This window comes from Pterocles gutturalis, unplaced genomic scaffold (genome assembly GCF_000699245.1).
Source record: "Pterocles gutturalis isolate BGI_N339 unplaced genomic scaffold, ASM69924v1 scaffold1596, whole genome shotgun sequence".
NCBI lineage: Eukaryota > Metazoa > Chordata > Aves > Pterocliformes > Pteroclidae > Pterocles > Pterocles gutturalis.
The window spans coordinates 66578-77117 of record NW_010097455.1 but is presented as its reverse complement, the minus strand read 5'-3'; the positions used below and the strand labels follow the sequence as shown (position 1 = coordinate 77117).

The 10540-nt window shown below is 60.7% G+C and overlaps 2 protein-coding genes across 2 annotated transcripts in view; one reads left to right on the top strand and one right to left on the bottom strand.

Moving 5' to 3' along the window:
- The first annotated feature begins 196 nt into the window (after positions 1-196).
- Positions 197-2732, top strand: F2RL2 (coagulation factor II (thrombin) receptor-like 2). Its single transcript, XM_010087860.1, has 2 exons — positions 197-548; positions 1708-2732. The coding sequence occupies exons 1-2, from the start codon at positions 197-199 to the stop codon at positions 2730-2732; spliced, it is 1377 nt and encodes a 458-aa protein (XP_010086162.1).
- Positions 2733-3518: 786 nt separating this feature from the next.
- ARAP1 (ArfGAP with RhoGAP domain, ankyrin repeat and PH domain 1) overlaps positions 3519-10540 on the bottom strand; it is a 19052-nt gene continuing 12030 nt past the window's right edge. Inside the window, exons 18-34 of the mRNA XM_010087747.1 lie at positions 10099-10297; positions 9947-10010; positions 9467-9630; positions 9098-9310; positions 8830-8935; positions 8129-8276; positions 7866-7934; positions 7503-7577; positions 7274-7388; positions 6985-7113; positions 6661-6794; positions 6435-6517; positions 6178-6213; positions 5400-5463; positions 5155-5292; positions 4791-4829; positions 3519-4085 (exon numbers count right to left, since the gene is read on the bottom strand). Of these exons, the coding sequence (XP_010086049.1) occupies positions 3519-4085; positions 4791-4829; positions 5155-5292; positions 5400-5463; positions 6178-6213; positions 6435-6517; positions 6661-6794; positions 6985-7113; positions 7274-7388; positions 7503-7577; positions 7866-7934; positions 8129-8276; positions 8830-8935; positions 9098-9310; positions 9467-9630; positions 9947-10010; positions 10099-10297 (2343 nt within the window). The remainder of the gene's footprint in view (positions 4086-4790; positions 4830-5154; positions 5293-5399; positions 5464-6177; positions 6214-6434; positions 6518-6660; positions 6795-6984; positions 7114-7273; positions 7389-7502; positions 7578-7865; positions 7935-8128; positions 8277-8829; positions 8936-9097; positions 9311-9466; positions 9631-9946; positions 10011-10098; positions 10298-10540) is intronic.

Here is a 10540-nt window from a genome sequence, read left to right as displayed (position 1 = left end):
CCCCAAGCCAAGGGCTAACCCACCACAGAAGGGGACAGCAGAGTGGGACAATGCAGGGTGGCCCCATCTACAGGGTGACATCGGCTTGTCAGCCTGACCGAGGTGATTGATTCTTGGGGATCCCTGGTAGGGCTGGGCAAGCAGGGTGCCCTGGGCCCCCGTGGTACTGTTTTGGCACATGTCACTAGCCTGGCACATGTCACCCTTCCTGCGCCGTGCCTGGGACACATACAGCTCCGCCTGCCCGCTGCGGTTCACAGCTGGCTTTCGAGGCCGCCTTGCGTCTACTTCCTCCTCGCAGCTGAGCCATTGCGTGTCAGCAGCTGGAAATAACCCCGACCTCTGTGACATCCCCGGCACTCAGCCGCGGTGGTGGCTGGCGGTCATCACATGTGCTCCGCCTCCCGTCTGGCTGCTCGGACCACAGGGACGCAGTCAGGACGTGGGGGCAACGAGGAGGAAAAAGAGGAAGGGTGCCAGCGAGGAGGGGGCTGGTGCCCGCCCAGCCACAGTGACGCACGGCGGGGCCATCCCTTCCTGTGGCATTTGTACGGACCCAGCTTACACAGACACCACTCTGCAGAGATGTCCCGGCCAGTGCCTTCGCTCAGCTCTGCTGCTGCCTGCGTCACCCTCCTGCTTGGATGTGCCTGGCTCGGCTCGGCTGCTCCTTTCTCCCGAGGTAAGTGCCTTGGTGGGTCTGGAGGGTGATGGGGCAGGGTAGGGAGGTGTCATTGGGACACCTTGACATCGTGCCCCGTGACAGCTGGAGGGGTAGCTGGGTGTCACAGTGAAATCTCGGGGCACTACTCTGCTGCCTTCCCTAGGCATCCATGTTGAAAATCCAAGTGAAGACCTGAAACCCTGCTGCCCCTTCCCCTTTTGGCAGCAAAAACCAGGTTACTGCTCTTTTACTTGAATTTTCCCTGCCCCCTGGATGCAGAGAGGTGGCAGAGATTGTGGGAAACCCACTGGATGTACCCAGGGCCCCCTGGGGCTGAGTGTCCTGGGGACCACCCAGACGGAGCTTGTGGAGCCCAGGGTGAGGTGCAGGGGAGCAAAGCCTGGCTGCATTTTTTCAGCAAGAAAAGGGATTTGATCAGGAGTTGTTTGTCTGGTGTCTCGGGACCTTCCTGTTCTTTGCTTTTGTTCTGAGCATGCAGTGAAAAGCCTCCGACCGCAGGAAGATGGGGTGGCGTGTATAGCCCCGGCCACAGCAGGGGGCTGGCTGGGGGGAGAAGGACGAGACAGGAGCTCCGGTGGGAGACTTTCTCCCATCCTGGCATGGGTGGCCACATCCCGACACAGTCCTGGTGTGGGTTTCCTGTCTGCCCTTTCCATCCCGTTGGGTTGCAGGGAACCCATTGTGCTGGGCTCGGTAGGAAAAGGGACATGGGCAGATCCACAGGTCTTTGCAGCAGCACACGGGAGCAGGGTCCGTCTCGGCTGCTGGCAGGCACCTGGCTGGGCTGGCACTGGGTGGCACCGCTGGGTGGGTGGTGTGGATGGCGCAGGATGTAGCACGGTGGCAGGATGTGAAGGGCTTCTGTACCCCAAACTACCCCCTGAAGTGGGGCAGAGAGACCCCAGCCCCTGTGTTGGCTGGTGGCTCTGCAGGGAGGGGTGACAGGTCCTGCGTGGTCCCAAGTGGGAAGGGGCAGTGGGAGGGGTCTCTCAGCTGAGCCTGATCCTTTGTGTTCTCCGCAGTGCGTGACAAAGGGCGAGTCTTGATCTCCCTCACTCCCCAAGAAGAAGACACATGTCCCAGTGCCGCTGTGGAAGCTTTTCTCAACAGCACCCTCACCACCCGCCTCCTCCCCACTCTCTACTCTGTGGTGCTGCTCGTGGGGCTGCCGGCCAATGCTCTGGCCTGTTGGGTCCTGGTGACCAACTTCAGGAGATGTTCCAACACCCTCTTCCTGCTCAATCTGGCCAGTGCCGACCTGTTCTTTGTGCTCCTGCTGCCCTTTAAGATCTCCTACCACCTCTTGGGCAATGACTGGCTCTTTGGGGACTACCTGTGCCGCGCCATGGTAGCCCTCTTCTACGGGAACATGTACAGCTCCATCCTCTTCCTCACCTGCATTGGCCTGGAGCGCTACATCTCTGTGGCACACCCATTCCTGTGGAAGGGCTCCAGTTGGACGTGGGGCAAGGTGGGTGTCTGTGTGGGCATCTGGCTGGTGGTGGGTCTGGGCATGAGCCCTCTACTTTTGCGCTCCCAGACACATCACATCTCAAGCCTGAACATCACAACGTGCCATGATTTCCTAAAAAAGAGTGAGCACGTGTTCCTCACGTACTATTTCCTCTCCCTGGTGGGGCTGGGCTTTGTCTTGCCCTTCGTGCTTGTCACCATCTCCTACAGCTGCATCTTGGTGCGGCTGCTGGCCAAGGGGAGACGCTACAGGCAGGTGGTGTGTGTCCTGGCCCTGGTCCTCCTGGTATTCGTCCTCTGCTTCACCCCCAGCAATGTCCTGCTCTTCATCCACTACCTGCCAGAGGCCACGGGGTGCCACAATGCCACCTACATCTGGTATGCCCTGGCCCTGGCCATTGGTGCCTTCAACAACTGCTTCGATCCCTTTGTCTACTTCTATGTCTCCCAGGATTTTCGGGGCTGGGTCCGAGATGCAGGCAGCTGCTGCCTGGGGGTGCTCAAGACCTCATCAGGGAGGACCTCGGAGAAGGCAGCCTTGCCCCTGAGGTCCAGCGAGCAGACTCAGCCATAGGCAGGGATGGGGGATGTCAGGATGTGTCCCCCTGCCCCAGGGAAGGGGGAACCTGCAGCCTGGTGCCCAACACGAAGGGTTGCGCTATCCCAGGCTGGCAGCAGACTCGGGCAGAAAATCCCACCCTGGACCTGAGGTTCACTGGGACCTTGCCCCAGTCCTGCAGATCCTCTGGTGCTGCTGGTGCTGCTTCCACCCCATGGGTCCCCCAGCTCTGTGCCTGGCCCTGGCACCCCCCACCTCTGTGCCTGCTGGACCCTGGCATCCCTCATTGCTCCTCCTGCAGTGACCAAACCCTCCAGAGTACAAATAAACCTTTATTTCTCCCTGCTGGTGGAAGGAACAGATATAAATACCCGAGCTGAGCAGGGACCGTCCTCCATCGCCAGGTCTACATGCCAGGCACACACGGCCAGCCCTGCTCCTGTTGCCTGCACCGCATGCCCCCTTGCCTCACACTGTGCCATGCTGCTGAAGCATGCAGGCATCATGTTTCTGCTTTTATTTTCCCTTTTGCTTGCTTCTCTCAGTGCTAGGACCAACAGCAGACGCGCCACCCATGAGCAAGAGCAGGTGTGGCAGCATCCCCAGCCTTCCCAAGGTGTACAGCTCAGCATCCTTGTCCCTGCTAGTCCCCTGGTCCCCAACAGTCCCCGCTCCGTGCCTGGCTCCGGGGTCAGGAGGAGGATGTGGTCTCCACGGTGTGGGAGCACAGGGTACGCATCGTCACTTCCGCCGGGCCCAGCTTGTCCCCCACGTCAGTGGCTGCCCCTTTGCCAAAGTGGGTCATGTCACCGGCTGGCCTGGCCCTGGTGGCTGGCCCTCATTCTTCCTGAGGATGACACTGCTGAGCTCCTGGATGAGTTTGTCGTTGACGGGCGAGGGAGGCTGCACATTCTTTTTCCTGGGGATCTCCAGGGAGGTCTCCATGCTGGGACTGCTCCCTGGTGCGGCCACCTGGTCCCAGTCCCCGGACAGCGCCAGGGAAGGCTCCACGTTCCTCTCCAGAGAGGCCGTTTTGGTGGGTCTGAGCCCCTGGGCTGGAGCTTTGTCACTCTCCAGGTTCAGGCCCCTTTCGAGGGACAGGGCTTTGGTGACGGAGGGACTCGACACCCTCTGGGCCGGGCTGGCAGGTAGTGAGGAGCGCAGTGCCGTGGGCGGGGGCTGCTCAGGGAGTGGGGCCAGCTTCTTGGACCTGTCCATGGGGAGCATGGCCGAAAGGTCTGCCAGCAGCCCCTGCCCCAGCTCCAGCGCAGCCAGCTCAGGGAAGTTGCCCACCTCCTCGTAGACAGGATCGGCATCTGCTTCCTTCTCCTGCTGCTCCTCCAGGGAGTCCTGGTGCATCTTCATGGGCTGGGGAGAGCAGGGTGTTGGGGTGAGGGGCACAACCCACACTGCTCAGCTGTACCCCTCCATCCCAACTCTCCTTGCCCGCCTTGCACTCAGGAGCTTCCTGGGAGCCTTGCCCCCTCGTGGGGCTGATGCCTACAGGGAACCCACCCTCTATCAGATCTCTTTGCTTGGGCACTGCTGCCCTTTCTTCCCCCATCACTGATGAAGGGTGAGTGCTCCGGTCCCTGCCGAGGCATGGTCCATGCCACCAAGCTGTGGCACCAGCCCAGCATCCCTTGGCAGAGGTGGTCTGGGTGGGGAGGGCAGGTGGGGACCCATGTAGGGCACAAAGCCAGGCGACATGAGGTCCAGCCAGGCAGCTCCCATGGAAATAACCCCATGGCAAGGAGAACCTAAACCTATTTCCTCGCATTTCTTATGTTGATCCCTTCTGAGCAATGCACGCCCAACGGGAGAGGCTCTGGGAGCTGGTCTGGACTGTCGTGGTCTTGCTTGCACACACTGGGACCATGCAGGGATGCCCATCCCCGGGTATGGGACACACAGAGAAATGGGCAACCCCTCCTCTGCCACTCAGTGTGGGCAGGGTGGCCTGGGCATGTCCCCGAGTGCAGGTGCGATGCTGCAAGCAAGCCCTTGCTGCCGTAGCCAGGAGGTACGGTGCAAAGCCAGCGATGGACGTGCTCTGCGCGTGTGGGTACTTACAAAGAACATGGACAAAGTCCTTCGCGTGTGCAGGCGGCGCTAGAAACAGAGGAGATGGGCAGAGGTAAGCACGTGACAGCACGGAGCAGGGTCACAGATGCCTCAGCAGAGGACAGGCAGTGGGGCACAGCACCCCATGTGCCCTCACAGGGCACTGCACACAGAGAGCTGACAGGGACATGAGCACAGCATGCAGCACGCACACACCGTCAAGCACAGGGACACACACCCAAAGCATCCATCAGCACTGGGCAGCATGCACCCGCCTCTGGGGCCCTGGGGTGGGCACGTGTCTTGGGACGGGTGCATGGACCTGGGTGGGTGCAGGACCACCCATGAGCAGGGGCAGTTGTGGGGACTTTACCAGGGTCTGGTTGGCAGAGAGCATGGTAGTGTCAGTGCTGTCCCCATGCAGAGGCACCAGCGGCATTGTGCCGAACTTCTGCTTGGCGAGGTCGGAGGAGGAGCGCCGGCGCATGATCACGGGGCGCAGGTCATCATGCTGTGCACAAGGATAGGGCAGGGAGGGGAGGTCACACCGGCCTGCCCTGCCAGCCCCCTTTCTCCCCAGTCCAGCTCAGCTGGATGGCATGGCCAGCCTGCACCCACCTGAGCCTTGAGGATGCTGGTGGTCCAGTCCCACAGTTCAGCCTGCCCCGAGCACACCAGGTACCTGCAGGGGAGTCAGCTGAGAATCTTCCAGGGAGCAGGGCCAGCAGCACCCAGGTCCCCTTGTCACCTTGCCAGGCACAGCTACACCCTTGGGGGCTGCACCTCCGAAACTCTCTACATGCCCAAATCGCTGCTTCAGGGCAAGGCCAGAGCTCTTTGGGGACCTGTGAGCCGCCTCAGCTCAGCTCTCCTTGCTGCCCTTAGAAGAACATCTCAGCCTGATGTTAGGAGCAACTGACATGCTCAGCCACTGCCCCAGCACCGGCAGCAACAGGGAAATGGGGTAGGATCTGGGGGATGCACATGTGCTGGGGCACCCAGCATGCCAGGGAGGCTGGGGTAGGGAGCCCAGCTCGGGATGGGGGGCAGGGTGCAGGAGCACCAGGTGTTGGGTGCGCAGGGACATGGAGCAGTGGTGCGTGGAGGTTCTGGAGCCTGGTGCTGGGTGCTTAGAAGATGCATCTCCAAGGGGTTCTGGTGTGGATTGGGAAGTAGGAAGGGTGTGTGGTAGGGAGATGGATTGCCCCCACCTTGTGCCAGGGAGCGTGTGGCCCCCTCCCACTCTGTCCCTTGAGTGCCCCAGCCAGGCACCAGCTCTGCCCTGACACCCAGACCCTGTGGCCATGCCCCTGGCTGTCCTGCTCCTGCTAAAATTGGAGATAGATTTCAATGTCCCCCCAGCCCCAGGACAGCAGAGGGGATGTTGGATACTCACAGCTGCTGCTTGTCCAGGGTCAGCGTGAAACCCCACCTGGGGGAAGGAAGAGATGGGCTGTGGGGCAGCACTGCCAAACTTGGACACAGCCTGGGGTCTGTGGGCAGTGGGGCAGGGTGCTGACCTCACCCCCAGGACAAGGCTTGGCATGGCTTTTCGTCCCGGTGGGGCTTGGCACGCTCCCAGTGGCTGGGCTCATGTGCCCTGGGGACAGGGACTGAGAGATGCATGCCATGGCCAGGGAAGGTCCCACTTACTGGGCTGGTGGCTTCAGCTTCTTCCTAATGCCCATGTAAACCTTGGCTGCATCCAGGGGCCACTCGCGGTCCGGCTTGGCGCTCTGAGGAAGGAGAGCCACTGGGTCAGCCCAGCTTGGTGCCAACCTCCCTGCCAGCAGGACAGCCACCACCACGCCACCGCTGTCCTCAGGATCCCCCTCCCTGCCTCTCTCCCGGGTCCAGCCCCACCACATCACCCAGGTACCCTCTTCTCCTTGAGCAACAGCAGCTTTCGGTCCCGGATGACAAAGTAGCGCTCCTGAAACTTGTTCCCCAGCAGCTTGGGGGGCTCCTCGCGGCATTTCAACAGCCCACACTTGGGGGTCTCACGCTTGATGCCTGTGCAGTGTGGGGAGAGGGGGGTCAGTGAGGCTGGAAGCATGTGAGGGTGGCTGGAGTACTGCAGAGATCCCACTGTGGGTCTCAGGGATGTGCTGCAGGGTGGTGACGAGGGCAAGGGGAAGCTGAGAAAGAGCTGTCCCCCTCTGGGGACACCCCTAGGGGTTGGGACCCTTTGTGATTGCCTTACCTGTGAAGAGACAGCTGCCCTCACCGATGGGGACCTTCCTCACCAGCAGGTACGCGGCACTGGGTTCTGGGAGCTTGCACCACTGCAAAGCTTGCTCCAGAACCTTCTCCTTGGGGTGCAGGGGCCGCTCTGGGGAGGCAGGGGCACTCTCACTGCTGTGTCTCCTCCACTGTTGCAGTCCCTGTCCCTTCTGCCACAGGCAGCAAACCAACCCCTGTACCCCACACCTCCTCCTCACCAACCTGCATGTGCTGAGAGCATGCCCCCATGCTGTCCCCACCATGCTCACCCAGCTCCCCGTTCTCCAAGACCTCGAAGGTCAGCCAGATGTCCAGGCTGGCCGCCACATTGCGCATCTCCAGCACCTGGTTGGTGAGCTCCTCTGCCGTCATCGTGGGGGACACCTGGGGCCAGACACACAGGGAGCTGTCGTGGGTGGTGGCAGGATGGGTCCCAGGGACACACTGTGCCAGGAGCCCTCCTTCCCTCCTCCAGCATGGCCCTCCTTTGGGACTCACCTTCAGGGTGACGCAGCAGTCGGGCAGCTTCTGTTCCAGATAAACCTCGATGATGAGGTCCCCTGCCTGCGAGAGCTGGGGGAAGAGTGGGTGGCATTGGGGTCATGCTGGCATGGGTGCCGTGCACATCCCCTCTCAACAGGGGCAGACGATGGTGTCTCAGGGATCTGGGGTTGCTTCGCCCTTGGGCAGGAACCTCCAAGTGATGGGTGAAGGGGAGACAAGTGGAAGAAGGTCCCCAAATATCTGTTGTGGGACAGCGGGGACCCAGGATGGGCAGATGGGAGTGTCCCTGTCCTCCAGGTTGTCTCACCAGCCCAGGGGACCTGACGTGGTGGGGGCTGTCAAGTACATCCTTAGTACCTGCGTATCCTTCCAGGTGGTGATCAGACTGTTCTCCAGATCCATCTGGGATACCTGGTCCTCATCAATCTGCCAGACAAAGGGCACATGGGGTGAGAGGGGAAACACATGGGGTCAACGTGGACTGGGATATGGCTTGAAGACACATGGCCATGACAGAGGGATTCAGGGGGAGGCAGAGGTGGGCAGCATGGAGAGGATACAAAGGGAGATGGACAGAGCCATTGGGGAGGGGGCTGTCAAGGCCCCTGCAGGAAGCTTACGTTGAAGATGCTGACATAGTTGTCAATGAGGTCTTCCATCACCTTGACCTCGTGCTCCCCTTTGCCATCAGTCTGGAAAAGGCTGGGTGCGAAGAGCAGTGAGAGGTTCTTGGTAGTCATCTGGTTGAGGTCCGCACATTTCTGCACCCTGGGGCAAGGAGCACAACGGTGAGGGGCTGGCCCTGCTCTGGATGGGTTTTCAGACCTAACACCCCCCTCTGCCTCATACAAACTCACTTGAAAAACTGCCCATTATTACCCTGTTCCTCAGCTCCCCAGGAGGGGGAACTTCAAGACAGGCAGTTACTGTTTCCAGGACTTCCAGCTGCCATCAAACCAGACAACAGCCCCACCTCATGCTTAGAGCTGGGAAAGGGAATTTGTGTTTTTCCCTCTTTTTGGGGCATTTGTGAAGTTTACGTCCCGTGGGGAGGTGTCACCTACTCCTGAACATCCTCCCAGTCTCTCCAGCTGCAGGACAACTTTCGGATTATTTGAGGTGTCCCAGAGCAGCATGCTCTAGCACACCCCAGCACCATCCCGGGGAGGCTGGTGCGGCAGGGCATGGGCACTGGGCTCTTCCTGGCTTGCAGTGGTGGGAGCCAGCATTTCTTGGGCAGTGGGGAGACCTCATGCTGCTGGCTGGCCTTGGGGACTCTGGCTGGATCAAGGGACCCTGCAGGGAGGGGTGGCCCACTGACCGATAGAGATGCCCGATGAGTGCAGCCAGGGTCTTGTGGTTGAGGCGAGGCAGGCGATAGATGAGCTCTTTGTACCGCTCCAGGCGCTGGGGCTTCGAGGAGATTTCTGGAGGGAGGAAAATGAATCATAGACCATTGTTGAATCTGGTGGACATAGAGCTGACATGGCACCCGGGCTGGCACCAGGACCCTGCCCTGAGGGACATCAGCCCTAGGGGTCCCTGGCAGGCAGCCCGGCGTGGGAGCAGGGGAGGGGTGAAGGAGGTACCTGCAGCCTCCTTCCACTGAGGGTGCAGCTCCAGGGTAAAGACAGGCTCTTCCAACTCACGGAAGAACCTCTTCAGCACGTCAGTGACGTCCTCAATGAAGTTGTCACTGATGCGCAGCTTGACGTTGCGGGCATCCCGCCGAAACTCCTCCATCAGTACCTTGATCCGGGACTTGGCTCCATTCTTGCGGTAAATCCCCTCGTGCCGCAGCCCTGGGGCAGGGAAATAGGGTCATGGGTGCCCAATCCTGCCCAGAGAGTCCCCAATGGGGCTGGTGTCCTGAGACCAGTGCCTCTTGCCCAGACCCATCAGCTGCCCTGTGTGTGCTGGAGGATGCTCTGGCTGTGCCGCAGCCGTGCTGGGCTCACCGTACTGTGTGATGAAGGCGATGCAACTGTCCACAATGATGGGGATGTCCCCGCGACTCAGCTGCTGGTCCCGCAGTGCATTACCCCGGCCCCCTGCAGATGCCTGGATGTCGGCGTACCATGCTGCTGAGTCTGCCCGTGACAAGCCCTGCAGGTAAAATGTCCTGAGAACGACAAGGGCGGAGAAGAGGGAATGAAGGTTGCCAGGGGGGTGGATTATCCTGTCCCACTCACACACACAGCCCAGCTTGGGACAGGGACCAAGGCACAGCCAGGCTGAGCCGAGGAACATCCTAACCCAGCAAGAAACCTGGGGCTGGGGTCACCTCTGTAAGCCTCTTGGCCACAGCTCTGCTGTCCCAGTAGCATCCCCACCATGGATTTGGGACCAGCATTGACCCACTGATGAGTTTCTTTGTCCTGGGCAGCTTGCTGAGGCTGCTTGGCTCATTCCCCATCATCCCCACAGTCAGGACTCACCTTCCCATCTCCACCAGGATCAGCAGCTCCTTCCTCTCAGGTGTCTCTGTTGGGGGAACCAGACCTACATTGGGGTGAGAAGTAGAGGGGTCAGAGCCATGCACAGCCATCCACCACATGGTGCCTGTCCCAGGCTGCGGCACGGCACTCACTGAGCTCCTGCAGCCGACGGAGATTGATGCTGTCCTCAGCCCCATCGTCCTCAGCAGGACAGATGAAGAGGTGGGCTTTCTGGAGGATGAAGAAGGCCTGCTGCCACCGCTCGGGGTTGAGCATGCACTTGTAGCGGAGCTGGCCCACGCGCTGGAACTCGTAGCCCAGCAGGCAGTGACAGCTCACAGGAGTGAACCACTGTGGAACGGAACAAGAGATGAGCCAGGTAAAGACAGGGCTCAGCCTCCCAGTGCAGACCCCCATGAGGACAGGGGCAAGTCGCTGGGGAGGATGGGAGCCCCTGCAAAGGGAAGGAGGGTGCTTGCTGCAGAGGATGAAGAGGTGGGAGGAATCACAACAGGGTAGTGGGGACAGAGGCCAGGGACGCACTGGTGGCAGGGGGTGCTGGGGCTGGCTCACCTTGCCGATGGCACTGGCCCA